The sequence below is a fragment of the Macrobrachium rosenbergii genome, chromosome 50, assembly GCF_040412425.1.
Source record: "Macrobrachium rosenbergii isolate ZJJX-2024 chromosome 50, ASM4041242v1, whole genome shotgun sequence".
Lineage (NCBI taxonomy): Eukaryota > Metazoa > Arthropoda > Malacostraca > Decapoda > Palaemonidae > Macrobrachium > Macrobrachium rosenbergii.
The window spans coordinates 17,244,337-17,266,500 of NC_089790.1; the positions used below are offsets into that span (position 1 = coordinate 17,244,337).

Here is a 22,164-nt window from a genome sequence, read left to right on the forward strand (position 1 = left end):
AGACAGGAGGAAGATTTGCAAAGTCAGTTGAAGAAAGAAGTACAATTTATGAACAGTTTATGTCAACAAATTACATGACTTCAGATCAGTACATGGACGCAGCAGGAGGCAGTTCCCGATTAGCGGCAGGGTTTCCATCCCTGGCCGAGTGCCGCTAACCGAGAATCGGCAATAATACCTCCTAAACCCCACTTGACAGTGCCGTTAACCAGAGATCGGAGCCGAAATCCCCACTTAATGACACTCTTAACTAGAGATTGACGCCAAAAATCTGGTTAACGACGTCGCTGGCCAAGCGCCATAACACTGGAACGCTGTTAACCAATGCGGGGACTGCCTGTAATTAAATGCTGGGTGAAAACTTCTGAAAAGAGGAGTCCACTTTCTCACCCACAAGACAGAATAACCTCACAGCCTTGGTTCATAACAAATATGTCGATTGCTGGAAATTTTATTAATATATTCCTTTTTAATTTAGAAATACTGTAGTGATCTGTATCTGTTGTACATATTATTTACTGAGCTAGGGATATTCATCTATTGCTTTTGTGATCTGTATCTGTTGTACATATTGTTTACTGAGCTAGGGATATTCATCAAATAATGTGACTATTGCTTTTGTATTGCCAAGTGGAAGTTAACTCAAATAGCAAAATAATTTAAATTCTTTAGCCTGAGTTATGCCATGTGGTTTTGAGATACAGAATAGTACTACAGTATGCTCTTGCTGAGGTTAGCATGTTTACCTCAGCACAATTTTGTATCATATATACCTCAACACAATTTTGTATGATACTAAACCATGCTTCCTAAAATAATATTTTTTTAGTTAAGTAATAGTCAAAAGAAAGCTTAACAGATTCGTTGTTTAAGGTTACATAAGTACAGCATCAGGAAAAAAATGTTTACAAGTATTTTCCGTTAAAGTATATATTTTAAATTCATGCAGAAAACATTGTCAGAAATATGTAAAAGGAACTGAGAAATTCTAGGGAAATATTTTATGTAAAGAATTTCAGGACCAACATAACAAAAATTGCATGAAAATTTGATTAAAAAAATAAAAAAAATTAGAAATCTCATGTTACAAACATTTTGAGTAATTTCCTTTAAAAATTAAACAGTCTGGCTGCATTTTTCCTTTTTAAAATTGTCCTGGAAGAGAAAAAGAAATCCCTTTCTCTTTTTCACTCAGTATTTCTTTTCAAATGGCAAGCCCATCTTCATTTTTTGTTCTGCCAAGCATTTATCTAATATGTGTATGTGGGGTAGCAAGCATGCTGTTTTCTCCTCTCCCTACTCAGGAGGCACTCCCAAAGATTTCTAAGTTTGTCTTAATACAACATTGAAGCTTTCTTGTAATCTGTTCAAATGAAGACCAGACTTGATTGAAAAAAATCACCACCACATTAACACAGGCTGTGTAACTTATAGGAGGCTTTTTCTCTGAAGTATCTGGTCTTGCGTACGTAAGGTATAGATGGCCTTCAATGAGCATAGCAAGAGGTCCTCATTACTGTAAGAGTTGGAAGACAATGGAAAAGATGAAGTATTTTTCAAATAATTTTATTTATAAGAACCCAAATAATTTATGACATAACTCACTGCTTCCCAGATCTGCTCATTTTTCACAGTTTGTTGACCAGACCACAAAAATAATAAGGCAGCTGTTAAGGCAATGGAATCAACTCCTACCTACATAAGACATGTTTATTGTCATACTTTTTCTTTTAAAATAACTGGAGGTGTGAGATAATTTCATGACCTACAAAAGGACTGATTATATTTAATGGTTTTGTATGAAAAAATTGTTTTTGAAAAAAATTATATTTTATGATCCCTTAGAATTCTATTTAGAGACCTATTAACTTTGATTGAAGAATAGAACTATCCCCTAGAGGTATCATCTCTAGCAATATTTACTGGTTAAGATACCAGTCAAAATATCACTAAGGCTCTAGTGAACTGGAAAAGAAATTACACCAATCTCAGTAATAGTGTTAGTTTTATAATTTGTTCTCATCATGCTGTTTAAGTATTTTTTGCTTGTTACAGTTTCTGTATTGTAAGAAATATACTTACAGTACTCTATGACATCATGTTGTTCCGCAGCACTCTTTAGTAGTGCATTATAAATAAGGATTGTGGATTCGGTAAACTGAAGTACTTGAATGACAAATATTGTATATACCTAAAATGTAGTTAATACCTTTTTATGGATGGAACCCTTTGCACTTGATTCTTTTTGCATTTGAGGCTTTGTTCTTCAAGTTCTGCACTTTGGTTTTGGGTGAGTGTTTGCAAGACTGATTTTGATTTCTCTTTACTGCTTTTGCTTTGCTTTATATGTTGTTTGCTTTGTATTCTTTTACTTTATGCTTCTCTATTAAGTTGTTAGATACAGTAGTTTAATCTTTTATTTTGTTTTAATGAGTAAATTTGTTCTCCCATCATTTGGAATTAAAGATTTTGTCCCATTGTAACATTACATCAAGAAACATTGGTACAAATGAGGACATGCTATGTAGCTGGTAAAGAGAAAGTAAGTGCTCTTACACATAAAAATCCTTTAATTTTACCAATATCCATTGACCCTGAAGGCCAGGAGAGGAAATCGGTGAAATCTGATGTAAACAACTGCTTGTTGTGTACCAGCATCCCTTGCAATTGAGGATGAGCTACCTAAAAGATGTATTTGGAGAATCCACTGCCTTATAAGGCCACATAATCCATATTTTGCCTTCATAATCATCATGTATTGGTTGTCTTGGTACTCTAACAAGTGCTTTCCCAAGATCAATAAATATATGGCAAAATCTCTTCCTTCTTGCATGATGCATTTTCTTTAGTTGCATCCAAAGAAAGACTGTCATTGTTGCTGATTTCTCTGGCATGAATCCATACTGACAATTAGCAACTTAATATATTTCCTCATGGATAGAAATTGGAGCAAGTTAAAGTGAAAGTAGTTGGAAAGCTAATTAGTAAGAGACATGAAAAGTTGAAGGTAGAAGCAATCCAACTGATGCCAAAGGGCCATTGAAAAGTGCCTGTAGTATCATTTACAGTGTGCTATGCACAGCACATTATTAATCTGTGTTGTTGGTTAGGCATTTGGAATGCATTGATCTAGTGGCATAGCAGAACATGACATACGGACTACTAAAAGGGGAAAACAGTTACAGGTATACCAGATGAATTTCAAGTAAATTGGTGTTCAGCATGGATCAGTGCTGAATCCTTTATAGGTTATCATAATAATGGAAGTGATTGCAAAGAAGCACAGAAAGGGAAGCCATGCTTACTTTAGTTGATGATATTTTACCTTATGAAAAAACTTTAAAAATTGTTCGTTTATCGACAATCTAAAAGCAAATGTGAAAAAAGAATCCCTAAGTATGTTGAATGTAGTACAGTATTGGGATGCCAATGGAGAGCTGATAAGCAAATTTTTGTTTTAGTCGGACCAGTGGTAGATACAAACTTGACTATGGCTGTCAGACTTGATCAGGTTTCCTGTCAGAAAGTGGAAAAGTACTGGATATTGTCTACAGCAGGGACTTCAGAATCTGAACTATTACTTTCAGAATCAATCTATGTAGATTACCTTGACCTTTCCCCAGACCCTAGAGGAGAGTAACTTAGCAGAGGAATGTTGTAAATCCCAAAAGTTTGAATTAAGGTCTTCCAAACCTTTTAAAATATGCAGCTTTAAAATTTGGATGAACTTGTAATTCTGCATCAGAAATTGAAGAAGTGAAACCTCCATCCACTCCATCATAGATATTTCCTGAGATACATTATAACTCAGAGGACAACAGTAAATTGCAGAAGTCAGATAAAAATAGAAGCTAAGTTTTTGGGGCTTGAAGCTCGTGATAAGGAATATGTTAAGAATTATACACGGTTCCATATCTGAAGATGGAGTTGCTTTTGCCATTTGTGTTGCATCACCAAATACACGAGGCTAAGGTACCAGGCTGTGTACCTGTATGCACAGCCGAGATTATACGCTCTGTACACAGAATTCAGTGCATCCATTGCTACAAAGGCAGAGGAGAAGCTGTTCAGCATATTTGTCAAAGGTAACCTGTTTCTTACCAAGTACCCCCATTCAGACATGAAATTACCTACAAAGTCATGTATTCCAATGATAAGAAATAAGCAAATAAGAGAGAATGTAGAATCATGGCCAATTTTCGAGGGTGTTTTAAGCTTTCTGCTTGTTGGACATGGTTGCCTAACACAGGATATTTTAAAAGGTAATAGTGTACTAGCATTTGTGCTTACTGTGACATGGCACTGTCAGTTGAGCATATTCTGGTGCACTGTTCAACATAAAATGGTGGAGTACAAAGGTTTCATTGCAATGGACATGTGAAGTTTCCTTAGCCTTTTTTTATTTTTCCCGAGAGATGGGTGTTAATGTAGTGAACGAGAAGTTGCTCTCCCCATCTTAACTGACTCACCTTCACTCAGTAGCTGTTATTATAAATCAGTTTAGCAAGACCACTGATTCACATTTTTAAACTCTTTAATGAGTTCACCCGGAGGATTTATTCATCAGTGGAGGGTAACAATTTTCTTCAAGATAAACCAGAACTACAACTAGGTGGGAAGAGACCAGAGAGTATTAATTAAAAGAAAAAGGCAGAAAATAATGCATCTGTGGCTGAAGGGACAATATAAAGAATCTTGAGTAATGTCTACAATGTGCCACACAAAGCATACTATGTATAGGTGGCACCCCCCTATGGGGGATCCATGCATGGTAATCACCACAGTTAGTCCAAGTCAAGTTTGGTCGATTTACTCTCTGCCAGCAAATAAAACCTTGATAAAATTACTGGTTTGAGCATTGGAGAACAAAAATATTGTAAGATTTTAGATTTTTGTTTCAACTAGCAAAATTTGTTTTAGAGTTGTCAAATAGAAATAAGTCTTTAGTGTACTTAAAGTGTGAAAGATTAGTCTGTGCTTTATGCCATTTGAACTTGTTGATTAATCTTCAAAACCTCACCCCATGTGGATTGATATATTTTTTAAAAGGGGTTTTACTAATATTAATAATTGCTACATTTTTTATTTTACAAATTATTGAGCAGTGCATCCTCTTCCTTTCAGTGGGTTTTGATTTAGTGAGAATATTCAAGTCAGGAGCCACACACAGATGAATGAGGCGTTCCTCCGTTGCCCCGGTGCTTCTATTGGTGATACGTTTAAATATCTGTCAAATAACTTTACACCCTAAATTATGGTTTTGTTTTTCCTTTATTTTAAGTAGTAAGTATTTGGCTGAATTATGTAAGCAGTTAAGGTTTCTTGCAAGGCAGAGACATAAAATGTTTGAATATCTTCACTAGGACCCAAAGTGAGGACTATATGTTTTTTGAGTGTGATAGGACATTCCTCTGTTTAGTATTTATGAACGCATCAAGAAAAGTTCAGTTCTTTCATTTCATTTCTACTTTATTTTATACATTGAAGCTCACATGATTTTGTGAAAGATTTTTTACTATGCAGCGTGTAGTATGGTTTAACCACCTTAGGGTGTGATTGTAGAGTGGGTAATATTCTATGCCGTTCCCATGACAACTGTAGTAGTAATAGTGCTGGAGAAGCAGTGTTTGATAGTTTTGTCATAGTAACTTGCATCATGGAAGCTTATTCAGTCATAATGTACCATTTAGAAGGAAAAAAATCATTAGTTTATCATATCCGTGGTAAACTAAGTCAAATAGAACTGTCTTCATAGCATTTACTGACATGAGTAGATGATGGAAGAAAGGTCTGATGGTTGGGTACTCACTTTACATAAGAGTGAATTACTTATTTCAGACAATTGTGCAATAGTCATATCATGGTCATTAATAGTGGGAGTAGTAAGTTTTTCCTTCATTTTTGAAAAGATGTAGATATGATTGCAGATGCTGAAAGTGCTTCAACAATTAGGTTTTTGCAGCTTTAATTCTTTCTACATTGCTAGAACATTTTGTGAAATTATGTTGAGTTTTGATGTCCGTTGTAGTGCACTGAGTTTTATAAATCTTTTGCTTTGCATAATCTTTGGTACTGATTATAATACTAGTAAGGAAGCACATCCACAAGAATCGTGATTGTGGGAAATTCTGGAAAGATTTATAGAAGGATGTTGAGTCCAAGTATTGTTAGAAAGTGGTGAATTATTTCATCATTTCCTTAGTGAGAATTCACATCATACCTCATACCTTGTTAGTTTGAAAAATGAGACATTTTACATTGATGATGTGAATTTTAGGAATTAACTTTTGAGTAATAGGGGAAGTTTATAGTTGCAGCATTTTGCAGTTTTTTCTGCACAGCACTGAAATTATTATACACAAAAAAATTCTTCCCATATATTTTTCTTTCCTTATATTTTTCTTTCACCTCAAGACTTGTTCAGCTTCCACCTATTAGAATTACAGAAGTATGAAATTAACAGAATTGAATACAGAATATTTGTTTGTGTTTTCATGTTTTTCAGGTAAAAGTATTTTTGGAATAATAGTAACTTTACATTGCTGAATGGAATTATGTACAAAATCATTTCTTATGAGTTCACAGTAGGTGTCTTTAAATAAGTAAACCATAAGTTTTCTCCTGATTTTGGTATAAATGAATATTATGAAAAAACATTTAATGATGAAATAGCTAATGTTTTATTCCTTTGAATACAGTATACAGTACATACTTTTTCTTCTAGTGTGAGAAATAAATTTTTTCTTCCAGTGTAAGAAATAAGATTTGACTCATTTTTTAAATACTGAACATATTCAGTACAGATATTTTTTGCATTGATACTGTATACATATTCATAAGTTCTGATCTGCTTGAAATACAGTGTCCTCTTTAGGTAAAAGATTAGCAGTTGCAGCCAAAATATTATATTCTTTTGCTTTTTATTAATTTTATGTTTCCTTTCAAACTTGATTATGCATATTGCACTTGTTCTGCTGCATTGTTTGGGCATAATTATAGAAATGTATAGTACTATATTTTAATTTCTAGTTGTATTTTCTTTTTAGTTTAAAGAGTTTGAAAAAGGATCATTTTACATGCTGTGTGTGATGAATAACCATGTGCCAATTGTATCTAAATGAAACTTCTGTTATATTCATGGCTGTCATTTGTGCCAACATGCAGATGGCCAGAATATCCAATTTAAGAGTTTTTTGGCATGAATTTTTGCAGTACAAACTTAATTTATTACAAATTGTTATTAACGGGAAAGAATATACAGTAAGGTCCCGTTTATCCAAATTTCTCAAGATTTAATAGGGTATTTAATAAGTGGAAAATTATATAACCAGGGTTAACCAAATATTTTCATCCTCAAAAAAATATTTACTGTATTGTTGTGTCTCACTAACTGCATTTGTGAATTATACGAAAAAAAATAGTTAAAATTATGGTTATAAAAATGTCTTTAGGTCCAATTATTCATGGCTCAACTAACCTGCATTCAGTGGACTTGGTAGCCTACACTACTTGTTAGGAGGAAAGTACTACATACGAAAAATTGTATGGCTCCTATAGTACTCATGAAGTGCACAGGCTTATTCTTGAATCATAGCTCCAAAAGTACAGTCGGCTCTTAATGGAAAAATTTGTATACTGTATTGTGGTATCAGGCTTTGGTGTCAGTAACTGTTGTAAGCCAAATTGTCATGTACCCTTCACTCACATCATGCCAAATTTTCACCTTTACACTTGATTACAATTGTCAAGAATACGATTCAGAGAATGCACAATATGATTACCCATCAATTCCTTCAACATGTTTGGTAACTGAGTAAAAAAAAAAAAAAAAAAAATGTAAAATTACTATGCTTTCTCACAAACTCCATATTAGGGGAGTTTCTATCAATATGGCTACCATCATGGGTAGGTAATTGATAAAAATCTGAAATTGCAGGTTGAGCATCAAATTTTATGCATCAAAATTTTTAAAGGATATTTTATTCCTTTTTCACTAAATTTGAGAACAGTAGCTTGAGGTTTTAGAACAACAGAAGTCAAATACATGGAACTTGACTGAATGATGTCTTTGAACTTTGCTAAAGGAATTGGCTGGCGTTTCAGATTGGCCCTTTAAATTAGAACTCATTAATACTGCATGATGTGAAAGGCATTCTCCTTTTGTTAGGTATATTGGCACCTCATTTATTCATCTAGATTGTATGGCATATTATCATTTTTTGTTACCCTTGATTTTATATATTTTTTCAAGATAATCAGTTGCTTGTACTCCAGAACTTTTCAGTGCATCCCTTTGGATTTTTTGTTTGTCCTGTCAACATAAAATTAGAAATGAGTTGTTGCATTTGTTCAATACTCTGAAATTAATATCTGAAACTTTATGCATGTTTCAGCACTTTCCTTTGGTTATGGTTAGGCATTGTAAATAGGACTGTTGTCATAAGAACCCTGAATTCAAGTCCCAACCTGTCTCTGCTAAAATGATCTCACTACCACCCAACGTTATTCAAAGGGTTACGTAGCTGAAATTTGTGCTGGTAGCTCATGTGCCTTTGCCCAATACGTACTTTATAACTTCATGAACATTTGGATTATATGTCTTTTCCCAACACACTGATTGTATGTAAAGTTTGCATAGAACATGAGGCTTACTTTCTACAAGAAGTCATAGTGACATAGAAGACCACATTTGATGACTCGAGTTCCTTGAAGTGTTTCAAGTTTTGGTGAAAAGATTTTCCATTAACCCTTCATGTATGTTTACTATCGAATGAAATTTTATTTAGAAGTGTGTTTAAAATAGTCAGGTAGATCTTTCTTACAGCTCGTTGATTTTTAAACCCCCTACCATTTCATATTACACATATTGATGGGAATGTATTAATTTATTGCTGTCATGTGTCAGAAAACATAAAAGAAAAGTTTTTTAAAATTCCAAGGGCATTAAATATTTCTTGAATGGCTATGCTGTACAGTGTTTATTTTCAATATTTTTATTTTTATAAAACCACTCAAAAAAAATTCTGTTTCTGTTATTAAGAACAATTTTTGAAGATGGGTAACAACTCTGCCTTTGGGTGACCCCATGATACAGTACTAGAAGTGTAATTTGAAAGTTGGGTAAAATTACTTCAATAATTCTCTCACCATTATTGAATAACTTATTTTTATTTTTTATTCAGAATTCTTTTCCTTTAATGCTATTTATTTTAGGAATATTGGGGATATGAGAAATCAGATTTAGCCTAGAACTTTTTTCATAACTTTTTGAATGTACGAATAAGCAGGAAAGAGGTTGCTAATATCATAGATATCAGAGTTCTTATGACCCCAGCTCTTATTTTCATGGCTAACCATTGAATTTTGTTGTGTTCAGCAGGTCCAATAACTCAACTCACTGCCCCCACACATCAAGAGGTGGTATAAATGGCAGTTAAAGCTATATTGAAAGTGTGTACAGTAAACCCCCCATATTCGGGGGGAATGTGTACCGCACCCCCCCGTGAATAGCTAAAATCTGCGAATACTTAAACCCCTCTAAAAACACTTAGAACTGCCTATTTGGATAGTTTAAACACAAGAAAAACCCTCAAAAAATGCTTCTACCTGAATATTTTAATAGTTTTCTCACAAAAAGTGCATTTAGTTATGAAAATACAGTAATTAGTGAATATTTCTCAGTGTAAAATACCACGAATGGGTGAATTTTCTGCAAATAATGGGTAGATACATTCCACAGAGAAATACGTGAGAACGCGAATCGTGAGAACGCGAATACCGGGGGGTTACTGTACGTTTATTTTTTATTTGCAGCGTTTGTTCTTAGTTTTTGATGCTTTGAGGAAGTCCTTGCTTCATAGTGTGATGAAATAAGTGTTGCTTCTGTTTAATTTTTTGCTTTCTACTAAATTCAAGGTTTGCTGCGTTTATTTTGATGTATATTGTGTCAAAGTCCTATAGCAATAATCATTTTTAGAGGTGAAAAGGTAAATTTTTTTATTGTTATTGTTATTGTCATCAAACAATGTCACATATGTTTTACTGAGTAAGAAGTCTTATCAAGAGTGCAGAATTTGAAAGTACTGCATCCTGAAAATTTTGTGGTTGGTAATTATTTTGTGGATTTAAATGGCATACAAGTGTTATTAACTCATTTCTCTAAAATCAGGAAATACTGACAATGTCGTATCACTTTCCACCAACTGTGTTGCCTGTGATTGTCTGCAGACATTGGTTTTTCTACAGCTCCCAGTCATCTGCACAAATACAAATTGAAGTACTGCACTTCAGGCAGGTGGTGTTCAGGAAAAAGTTTCCATTGTACTGTATTAACTTTGTTTTTATATTACCACCACTTTTTATATTACCACCAGCAAAGTAATATGTTTCTTTACTTACTTTCTAGTCATTATTATGATTTGTACAAAAAAATCATTGCTTCCAAACAATATCAAGATTTATATGCTTGCTTGCTTTTGAGTTTTATATATCTGTTTTATACTAGGGTTGATTCTACAGGGTAGAGTACCATTGTGATTCATAACTTATGTGTAGACGCAATTCTTAAGTTATCATTTTTCAATCATTGTCTTTGCATTCAATAATGACTGTAACATTCTTTTAAAAGGCTATTGTTTTTCTTTACATATCCAAGTTTGTGTTAACATCACTGGTTGGATCCTCAGATGCTGCCAAAATGTTTACTTTTGTTGTTGCACATTAAATTTTTTAGTTAATATTCATAAGATAAGCATTTTGAAACTGAGATTACCCTAGAGGAAATTAGTGTACTTTTTACTCCAATATGAAAAAGTAATAAGTGCAGGTTCCAGTTTCCTTACTTGTGGAGCATTAGTGTTAATATTTGAGATTCATTTCGAAGATGTAAACCTCATCTGTCATTAAAGAGATTAGATGGTTCCTGTTTTATAGGGCTGTGTTTGTCACTTGGTCCATTTTTATTTCAGTTCTTTGTAAAGCATCTTACGATCTTATGCCTATTTCATTTCATATTTGTTAGAATAAGCGTTATTCTACTTACGAACCAGATACAGGTATTTGTTCATCACTGAGAGTATATAAGCAGTGGTGCATTTAAATTTGCTCAATTAATTACGGATTCACTTGCTGTTCACAGTGTAACCGAGCATCGGCAGCTCCTTCACCCCAAAACATATTTAATCTAACACAGATGTCTTCCTGTAAACAACTTGGAGACCTTTGTTTCTTTAAAAAAAATTTGTTACAGTTTATTGTACAATAATTGAAACCTTTGCCTGAGAATGGTCATTACTTCAGTATATCTGAGGGCAGAACACCTAAGACTTTTGGTATATGCATTAATTAGTTAATATTTAGTCTGCTTTCATTAGCATATCTGTTAGAAGTTCCCTAATTCTCCTCTCCACAATGAAGGAGCATGATGCTTTGAAATTGTATATGGTTTTGAATATATTTCTTCTCCAATTTGTGGTGTTCATTTTTCAGATTTCAGTGTTCGATACTGATCTGTTATCATCATCTCCGCTGTCTTGTTTTTTTTTTATTATTTTTTCATTTGAAGCACATTATTTGTTGAGTGCTTCATTTGTAATCTTTTTCTCCTGGTGAAAGTAGTGCTTTATTTCTAAGTTTTTTGTTCATGCAACTGACAGTTTCCAGGATATAGGGACAGTCTTGTTGTTAGTACGAGTATTTCTTTTCCTCATGAGTAAGACCCTTTGGCTCTAGCTGCATTGCTCTCTGCCATTTATATTTCAGCAATTTCATTCAGTCTCTTCCCACTTAGCTTTAACAAGAAACCATTTGGGCAACCCTATAAGACTGAAGAATATTAATAGGTGGCCTGAGTAAGCTGTTATTAATAATAAGTCAGTGAGAAATGTACAAGACAGTGTAGTCAAGTTGAAGAATTTATTAATTATTTATTAATAATAATAATAATTCCCACTAGATGTTAAAATTCTCCAACTTGAATACGCTGTCATGTACATTTCTCACTTAAGAACAAATCCTTTTTGGAGCTTGGGGTTGGGGAGATCCCTGTGAGAGACTGTGGAGATGGGATTCAATGGTCTTATTAAGCTGTTGTAATAAGTAGCATTCTTCATGAGTGAGCATAATTATTCTTATTGCCAAAGCCCAAATTAAGGATAGTTTAGTTGTGCATTATGTTAATTCACTCTGCTATATTTATATATCATAATTTTAATTGTTATTCTGCACTTGATGTCATCTTGTTTAGGGAGGGAAATACTCTGACTTGAGTCCATACTTTGTTTAGTTCATGTATGATTCCGGTTCAGTACATGCCCTGTAGACTAATAGGACAAATGCATCAGTCTTTTAATGTTTTAAAACACAAAAATTGCTTAAAAAGAAAAGGCCCTCCTCCCTCCCCTTTGCCTAGGTGTTGTGCTATGCCTACTTAGAAGCTAAGAATAGAGTGGTTGGAAGGCATAAGAAATGATATATAAAAACTCAAAGAATTTACCAAACCCTCCCCGAGGCTCAAATATTTTCCTGGTGACAAATTCTTGGGTGTTTTGCCTCTGAATACTGGGGTAAAAGCTCTTGTTAGCCATTGGTTTCTATTTTACAAAAAAATTAAATTTAGCCATCCAAAATGTTCTGTCGTTTTCCTTGTTATGACTTAATTTGTGGTAGACACCTGCCCATGTAACCATTTGTTAATTATTATATATGTATATATCGGGTGTGCTCGACTGTGCTTTGCTAGTGTTATGCTGTTTATTGTGGATATTGTGTTTGTATTGTTGAATCAAAGTTAGGATGTTTATACGAATATGAAGACTGGAATTAGAAATTTATGAACAAGTGTTTTTATTTACTGTAGTACTTTGTCTTATTAGGAAATTTTGGCTTTTTGAACACTGCAGTGTGTGTATTCATTGGTGATGGTTTAGACTGATGAAATTGGAGTTGACTGAATGTATAGTGTCTGATCCTCTCAAGGATGTGGTATTACTAATATTTGATTAAACAGAGGAAACAGCTACAGTATACTTTTTTATGAGCATTGGCAGAAGTAATGATGATTATTGATTGTTATATTTTACTCTGCCTTGGGCTATTTAAGCGATTGTATACATGCCTCATCTTATCAAAGATTGTATAGACAAAGTTAGCGATTGTATACATGCCTCATCTTATCAAAGATTGTATAGACAAAGTTATGTTGAATACCCCAGAAATAGCTAAAAGCTATGATTGATAAGATACTGAAGACCACATAACATACTTTTCCGATGTGCACTTGTGTAATCGATTGGCTCACACAAGATAAAAATGACAAACCTCTTATTGTTACTTATGTCTCTAAGGACCCTTCATTTTTGAGACATTGACCAGCTCACTCGAGGTATAACTTCTTATTGTAACTTATGTCTGTAAGGTCCTTTTAATTTTTAGATGCAAGGAAGTACGGTTTTTGTGAACAAGTGATGAATAGCTACTTAAACTAAATTAGATATAGGCAAGAGCTCCCCATGATGTAAGGAATTCAACTCTCATCTGTCACATGCTCTCTTTCATTCCTAAGTTTTGTTTACCTTCTACATCTTTCCTCACTTCATTTATTGATTCTTAGTGATTTTACAGTAACATTTTGTGGATTTTAATAATCTGAAAGTGCTGTATACAGTTGAAATTTAATGTGTTTGTAAGTGTTAGTGTTACATTATATTGTCATTGTGTCACATTTTATTCTTGCTGTACTGATAGATTTTTTATTTATGAGAGTATTGGCTTTGTATGGGATTGACTGTTTCAGTGAGGGCAGATAACTTTATTTAGCACTGTTTAACTTTTTCTGTTCACTCCTCAGTATTTTCTACAGCAAATGAATATTATAGGTAGGATGTGATTGCCTGGGTTTTGAAGATGAAAAGCGGAAGAAACATTATCCAGTCAGTTTACTTTAATTTGTGGTTCTCATAACCCAAATAGCATTGTCCTTCTTGTAGAAATATTATTCCCAGTTATAACTAATCAATGTATTTCTTTGCTAAAATCAACAATGTAAATTCTTTCAACCTTAGAACTCTCCTCTATCTTCTGTGGATTAATTAAACAAAACTCATGGCCATTAAGAACAGTCTTCATGATTTCAAAGATCACTGGATGGGAGTATTGTCATCCTTTGGTTAAGACTACTCATTGATCATCACATTCCTGAGGAAACAAGGCAACACCTCAAGGTGTCACACGGATCTTAGGCAATGACAAGGTTCTTATAGACGACTTTGAAGTCTGACTGCGTAATCTGATAGCTCATTTCCCTCAAAATACTTAGTACATTCTAAGGTATGGGGATAAAAATGAAAGACAGGGTTAACCCACGGTGGACCTGTTAAAGACCACCATGAACCAGTGGCATTTGGTGTAAGTTTTGGGTTCCAATTTAAAAACAAGGAAGTTGAAATGAGCAGTTACTTTAGAGGACTAAAACTAATCTTCCTCATTTCATTGTAGGCACAGTATGATAGTTTTTCAATCTCCTGGTCACTCTGACAAGTCTTCCCCTAGATTTTCTAACATATTCTAATTTCCCTCTGCCCTGACTCTGTGAGTCATCATAATTTCTTGTTTGGAAGTTCTCCTGTTGTCTTTTCAACAGTCAAGAAATGAGAGCATTTGATAAGTGAGACTAGAGTTTCTCCTAATAGGAAGTGGCACTTTTCTTCCTTTCATTTGACTAGACACTGTTCTGTTCGGCTTAGCAGTCATTCAGTGCTTAGGTGTTTGGATGTAATTAAAAATAGCTCTTACATTTAATAAACAAAAATATTTGCCATTTTGAATTGTAGATTATATTTAAACTTGAAGACATAATCTTCTTGTTTTCATGTATCCTGCGAGATAAAAAAAAAAAGACAGTTTTGAGTATTTAATCAGGAGCTTCCTTGCCCTTATCACTTTTGGTATGGCTTCCATTAGAACTTTCCTTGTGAAATTTAAAGATAGTAGAAATGTGTAATTTTCAAGGGAGGTCTGGTAGTGTAGAAAAAGGCATAATATGCCTTTGAAATGCAGATTTATCACAGATTGCATTTTTATCTTGTGTTGAGAAACTGAATTGGCAAGTGCAAAGATTTCCATTTTTTTTAAAGTTTGTAGAAAATGGATGCTAAAATAGAAAGTTGAAATGAGAATTCAATTACTGTACTGTATACTGTATCCTCCTCACGCAGTGAAAACATTTTTGCCATATTTTTTATTGATACGTTTGTCAGTTCAAAGGCAATACTTATCCTGTTTGTAAAAATATAAGTATAAGGAAATGGTAATTATTGTAAATTTTTGTACTTATAATTTGAATGTGATACTGACTAGAATTTGAAGCTTGTATACTTGAGTGTAAACACTTCAAAATATAAAGTTTTGAAAAAGAAATTTTATTTGTATCCTTTTTTTTTTCTTGGCATACAGTAGGTGATGTATGTTGCCTCAGGTAAATGGAATATTACTGTTAGATACTAGCAATGTGTTGAGAATTGGACTCCATCCAGGCCTTAACGTCCCATATTTGGGGTTAGTGCCGTCAGTGCACCTCGTGCAGTGCACTGTAGGCATTACTTCGGGTTCTTTGCAGCATCCCTTTGGCCCCTAGTTGCACCCCCTTTCATTTCTTTGACTGTACTTATGTTCATAGTCTCTTCCTTTCATCTTACTGTCCACCCTCTCCTAACAATTGCTTTATAGTACAACTGTGATGTTTTCCCCCCTCTTATACCTTTAAAGCTGTACTCTCAATTTCCCTTTCAGTGCTGAATGACCTCATAGGTCCTAGCGCTTGGCCTAAATTTACATTCTAATTGTGAGTTTTTGGACTTCTGTAGAACCAAAGCCCTGCATCTTTCTCCGATGTGCTGTCCAGCCTCTCCAACTGTTATTTCTTAGTGCAACTGCCTTCCCCAGTGTCTTAGGTGCTGAAAGTGTCCCAGTGCCTGGGTTTGTAGCTTGAATTTCATAATGTATTAATTTATTAATGGTCAATTGAGACTCCACTAAAGCTTATTATTCGTAGAGGAATTAAATTACCAAAAAGTGTTGACTCTGTTAAGGGGTAGTGCCGTCAGTGCACCTCATTTGGTACACTGTATGCAATACTGAAAGGTGTTTGCAGTGTCTTTCTGCTCTTAAGTGCACGCATTTCTTAGCCGCCTACTCTACCTCTATTCCCTTTTCCTTCCTTTCATTCTTATTGTCCAACCACCCCAACTCCCTTTTTCACTGTCTGAAGTATCGAAAGTGTCATAGTGCTTGGTAACAGCCTAATTGTCATCAAATCAAGCAAACCATGGATCTCGGTTAAATCCTGACGAAGTAGGTGTTATGATAGGTCAGCAGCTCAGTGACATTCCACCCCACAGAATATGAGATCACTGATACGGTTTATAATAGCGTATTTCAAAACCCTCCGGCTAAATTTAGCACATGGTTTTCATACCAGTAACTTGGTGTTTAGTTAGATAATGAATCAACAACCATTATAAGGTTGTGCTCGTTTGAAAATGAAAACAAAACTACTATTTACGCATTTTCATTTAATAAGAAAAAGTAGTGTTCAGAAGTTATATGACAATTTTCTGATTCAAGATTGTCAAGATTTTACAAATTCATCCTAATAAATCATTATTGTAACTTTTCTGCAATAGATAAATACACTGAAATTACCAGATGCCATTGAATCACGATGGAGTTTACGACAAAGAAAAAATGCAATGCTATATACAGTATTATCGCACTATTTAGCATTATGTCGTTTCTGTTGTGATGTCTCAGTGAAATGAGTAAACTGCTTTTACTTGATATATCCTATTCCTTGAATAAAATCACTTGTGGTTTAAATGAACTCTTCACAAAGAAAGGGTAATGCTGGTATTATTCCTATGGCCAAAGTTGGCAGCGAGGTAGTTGCTAACAACGCGTGTTTATTGTCAAGGTAAGGCGTTCTATAGTATTTCCCCGCATATTTCCTAATGGAGACGGAATCACACTTTTATACCAATGTATTTACAATCCAAACTTCAGCGCATACTTACTAAGCATGCTAATATAAGTAACCTTCTAGAATAACTGTGAGCCTAATTGAACTGGCTTGTAAAACGTAAACATACTAGGCCTATGCGAGAAGTAAATGAAGTATTTATTGTTTTCATGCCTTTTATATTTGTAATTTCGTCGTTATTGATCTGTCTAGCAGACATTGTGCACTTGCTTCTCTGTGACAACAATAAAGAAACATTATTTTAAACTGTAGGGGGACGAAAAGACACCTCTATCGTAGTAGCATACTAAGCACAGTCAGTTGCAGGTCAGTCAGTTTTCCTTAATACTTTATGTTCAATAGTGCGCGCTCGTGTTTTATGGATTTAGCCTCGAACAACTTAATAGTAAGTAGCAATTTATTCCAGGATAGTTATTTAGTTCGTTTTACTTTTTAACCATACTTCAATTTGAAATACTTTCCGCTTTTTATCAGACTGAGAAGTTTTGTTCAGAAACATTTTCCGTCTTTATCAAACAGGTTTTGTTCAGAAATCAGCGTTAATGTGAAGTTAGCCTACACTTACTTTAACGAGTTTTATTTTGAATTAGCTCGAATGGAGAGTATTTTTTTTTTTTTTTGGTGTTATGTGATAACTTAGGTAGTACTTTAAACCATTATCACGTTTTGGACTTGAAAACATTGATTTTTCTGTCTGAATTTGTGCTTTGAACTTAAAACACGATTCACTGTTTGAATGTGTGCTGTGAACGTTAAAATATGATTTTCATATGGTTGAATGTGTGATTTTCATATGGTTGAATGTGTGCTTTGAACGTTTTCTAACGTTCTTTTCGTTCTCAAATGACCTAACCAACCCCACAACATCATGCAGGAGGGTATGGACCTGGTACCCTATGTTAAGTTAGGTTAGGTAAGGTTAAGGGTCATTGACGAACGAAACGAACTCAGAATCAGAAACGTTATTCAAATCGAAAATGTGATGTGATTGAAATTTTCCCACTTGTTTTTGCATCTTGAATTTACTCACATTGCATACAATTAAAGTAAAAACTGTAGGTTAAAGTAGGCTCTCTCTCTCTCTCTCTCTCTCTCTCTCTCTCTCTCTCTCTCTCTCTCTCTCTCTCTCTCTCTCTCCCTAAGAGGAGTATTCTTATACACTTTTACCATGTTCCAACCCGAAAAATCACAGGTTGAATCTTGGCTAGGTTTGAGCCACTTATTTTTCTCAAAGTGTCAGCTGTTCCCAGGTGTAGTGATGGGTTATTTGTGGGATTATTTTATATATATATATATATATATGTGTGTGTGTGTGTGTGTGTGTGTGTGTGTGTTAGGTGAATTGTGTAAAGCTTACAGAATAATTCTGATATACAACTTTGATATTTATAAACATACACATTTTTAAAGTAACTCGTATTTATCCGCAGATATACAAGACCTTAGCCTTTCGTATGGAGTCGCCCTACTGCGCATGTGCTGGATGACCGTGTATTGCCCTAGAAAAACAAAAGAAATAACGTAAGTAGGCGTATTGTTATCCAACCATGAATTATTGTGACGAGAAGGACAGGAAACTGATGCTTGGAGGATTATTAAAATAATTCGTTTTAATTAGGCGTTGTTACGTAAGGTTTTTGCGTCCATTGAAGCCTGGGAAGGAGTTGGAGGGGGTTCCTCCAACACCTGTAATCGCGGTCCAGGTAGTTTATCGCCTTTTTTGTGTTTCTTTCGTTACGTAACAGACGTCGTAATTTCCATACGAATAAGAGGCACCTTGTTCCTTGGCCAACTGCACAGTGCCTTCAAATGCTACACATCTTTATATAATTGACGTCAGGTTTATTTAGTTTTGTTGCAAACTGGTATATCGTTATTTAAATCACCATTATCACTGGAATCAGTTGCGTTATTGTAGGTTAATCTGTCTATAACAACAACAAAGAACACATTTGATAAGTAATGTCAAGTATAGGCCTAATTGGTTATGAATCTACCATTTTGTAAAGTTGCAAGCAGCGAGTCTTTGAAATGGAGTTTTATTCCCGTAGACTTTAACTTGTTTTTATTCAGGGTACGGCCCAGTTGTTATTATTATTATTATTATTATTATTATTATTATTATTATTATTATTATTAACAGCTAAAGCTATGTATTGTCTTTTATTGATTAGAACGTGAATTGTGATTTTGTATTTTCCGATTTTAATTTTTTAAACTACTGCCAACGATGAACCCGTATTATTATTATTATTATTATTATTATTATTATTATTATTATTATTATTATTATTATTATTATTATTATTATTGCAGACGAGCTCAGAGCAATTAAAGTGTCAGCCTCTCCTAGAAAACCTGTGCAAACATCTTTTCGGAAAGCGCCCATGCGCAGGTGTTCAAACATCACGGCGCCATCATGTCTGTTAGACTAGAAATAAATTCATTCTGGGCTATTTATCAACAAAGATAGCCAAGTGAAGTAACAGTATATTAATGTTCAAGATTTCATGTGAAAATATTGTCGATTTGTAGTGACATTAAACTCTCTGAAATGATACTTTTCAGATCCATTTGATTGTCATTAATGGTTACTGAGGACTTTGCAAGCAGTGAAGGTTACACGGTTAGGGTTGACAGGTTGCGTGAGAGAAATAAATGTAGGGAGAAGACTTACGATTAAATTTAATCCAGGGAAGTGAGAGCAGAGAAGACAGTTAGTGAGCATCAGGATCTAAATGTGATAGGTACATGTGGAGAGATTGGTGTATGAAGTTATTGGTCTTATGTAGATTAGGTATGTATCTTGATGATTTTTGACGTAAGTTCAGTATGGTTTGAATTTGATCTTTAGTTCAGTTATCAGTTGCAGTTCAATCTCATGGATTACATGAAAAACATATTCACTTTTTAATGTATATATTGTGCTTTATTAATCCATGCACCAGACATAACTAAATAATGGCTAATTCAAGTCTGAATCTTAATAGTCTTTGTTTAGGAATCGACCTAAAAACACGTTTGATATTGAAGGAAAGACACACCAACTAGTCAGATGGAAACTCACGGTTGATCTACCATGTTCGGGAGGAGTTTTTCCCCCCGTGGGGAGTTGGGGGGGGGGGATTTGATGTGGCTTCCGGAACAGAATGTTTTAAAAGAGCTCTGGAAACATCCTGAAGAGTAAAAAAAAAAAAAAAAATTAACATAATTTCACTCAATACAAACTCTATAAAGCTCTGAGTATCTGAAATGGGAACTCAGATATTTTAAAAACTGGCAAACGATGCCCAGGCGAAGCCACCTTAAGCAACAACATTCCTTTAGTGAGGAGCAATCGTGCAATCTGGGTAGTCATTGCTTCAAGAATAACAATGAGACTACGTTGGTGTGATACAGCGGTTATGTCGGGTCTTGAATTAAGAGCAATCTTCTCACAGAATTTTTTTTTGTTTTGGTTACTGTAATCATTATCAAGTTATTATTGCCAGTATCACCGTTTATTCGTAATGTATATAATCAGATTATGACTTAACCTATCACCCGTTATCAGCCGTTGTTATACGATGACCGAAGAACACGTTCATAATAAATTTTACTTGCCCGTATAGTTTTTTGTACCTTGTAACCGATATGTGGTGTAAGAACACGTTCCCATAGGTGACAAAAAGTCACGACAACAATGAGAGAGAGAGAGAGAGAGAGAGAGAGAGAGAGAGAGAGAGAGAGAGAGAGAGAGAAATATGCAATGTAGCATGAGAAACGCAAGACATGTAACTACACAAAAGCATCTCCCTGGTATCGGGATTCCACAAATCGCCAATTTCTTATTTATTATTCTCCGCTTCGGTATACACAGTATGACTAGTATATTCCACAGCCTGTACTAACTGACAAGAGAGATGGGAGCCTGAATTGACTCATTCAAGTACACGTCCATGAATACGTAAAGTAAATATGTGACGGACTAAAAAAAAAGTCTTTGTGGTCACAGAACTTGTTAATCGGGTTATCGAATCTTCTCGAAACCCAAAGCTGTGTTAACCGTGGCCGCCTGTTTAACTCGCAATGGAGTGACGCTGTAGAGATTTGACGATTAGTCCTATCCAGTCTAATCAATTTCAAGTTACTGTCTCTTTTTCACCCTCAAACAGAGGCCTGATAAAAGGTTCAATAATTGTCTAGGCTAGTGACAAGCGTTTACGAAGTGGAAGAAATCGAGAGTTATAGAAGGAATTGTGCTAATAAATACTGCGTACGTATCTGGTTGAAAATTGACCAGTAGATGCTCTATGTAATGTGTGTAAATATTTGACGCTGTTCTGCAAGAGCAACAGATTCGCTGAGAGAGAGAGAGAGAGAGACAAACCGGACCGAAATTATTTGTACCCACATACTTTGTTGTCTGATGGGCGAGTCCATTCCCCGTGCAATGGAAACTGCTCAGCAGCTTGTGTGTGTGTGTGTGTGTTTTTTTTTTCTTTCTCTCTCTCTTTCTTCGTAAACCATGATTTCTCTGTCTCTCTTTCTCTCTGCTCTCTCTCAGATGTTTCATTGATTACTGACGTCAAAACACGAAGTTGGACATTTGAAGCTTGTGTGTGTGTGTGTGTGTGTGTGTGTGTGTGTGTGTGTGTGTGTATACACGAATCATTATCTTCAGGTAATGCTTCGCTGCTTATGTGACAATGCCCCTTGTGATTACAAGATGTTTTATCTTTCGTGATTTGCAGGGATAATTTGGTCGTTTAATTCTCTGCTAGAACGATTTTTGCATAGTTAAATGGCTAAGGTGAAGGAATTCGCTGTTAAATTGACGCTCACGCTTAGAGCGGATGCATAATAATCGAAGATCACACGATTTCTCTTTTCCGTGGAACCAAGTGTACTGAAGCTACCAGCCAGAAATATGGCGGACCCCTCGTCAAACAAGTCGGTGGGAACACAGATGTTTTCGCCACGGTCGCCCCGGCAAAGGCCAAATAAGACTTAAAAAGATTGCCCTTCCCCTTGTAAATGTGCCTCCGAAGGTATTAATCTCTCCGGGTGAGTGTTAATTCATCAGGATGACGGGAAAGACGGTAATAATAATGACGATTAAAGTATGTGCGATCTGGTGGTAGTCCCGGGAT

General features: G+C 34.8%; 1 protein-coding gene across 3 annotated transcripts in view; it reads left to right on the forward strand.

Annotated features, from left to right (window-relative positions):
- Window positions 1-7,683, forward strand: part of LOC136832669 (keratinocyte-associated transmembrane protein 2-like) — a 34,598-nt gene extending 26,915 nt beyond the window's left edge. For all 3 annotated transcript variants that reach the window (XM_067093978.1, XM_067093977.1, XM_067093979.1), the window contains one exon: window positions 5,125-7,683. In XM_067093978.1, coding sequence (XP_066950079.1) covers window positions 5,125-5,134 — 10 coding nt within the window. In that variant the 3' untranslated portion in view covers window positions 5,135-7,683. The remainder of the gene's footprint in view (window positions 1-5,124) is intronic.
- Window positions 7,684-22,164: the final 14,481 nt, after the last annotated feature.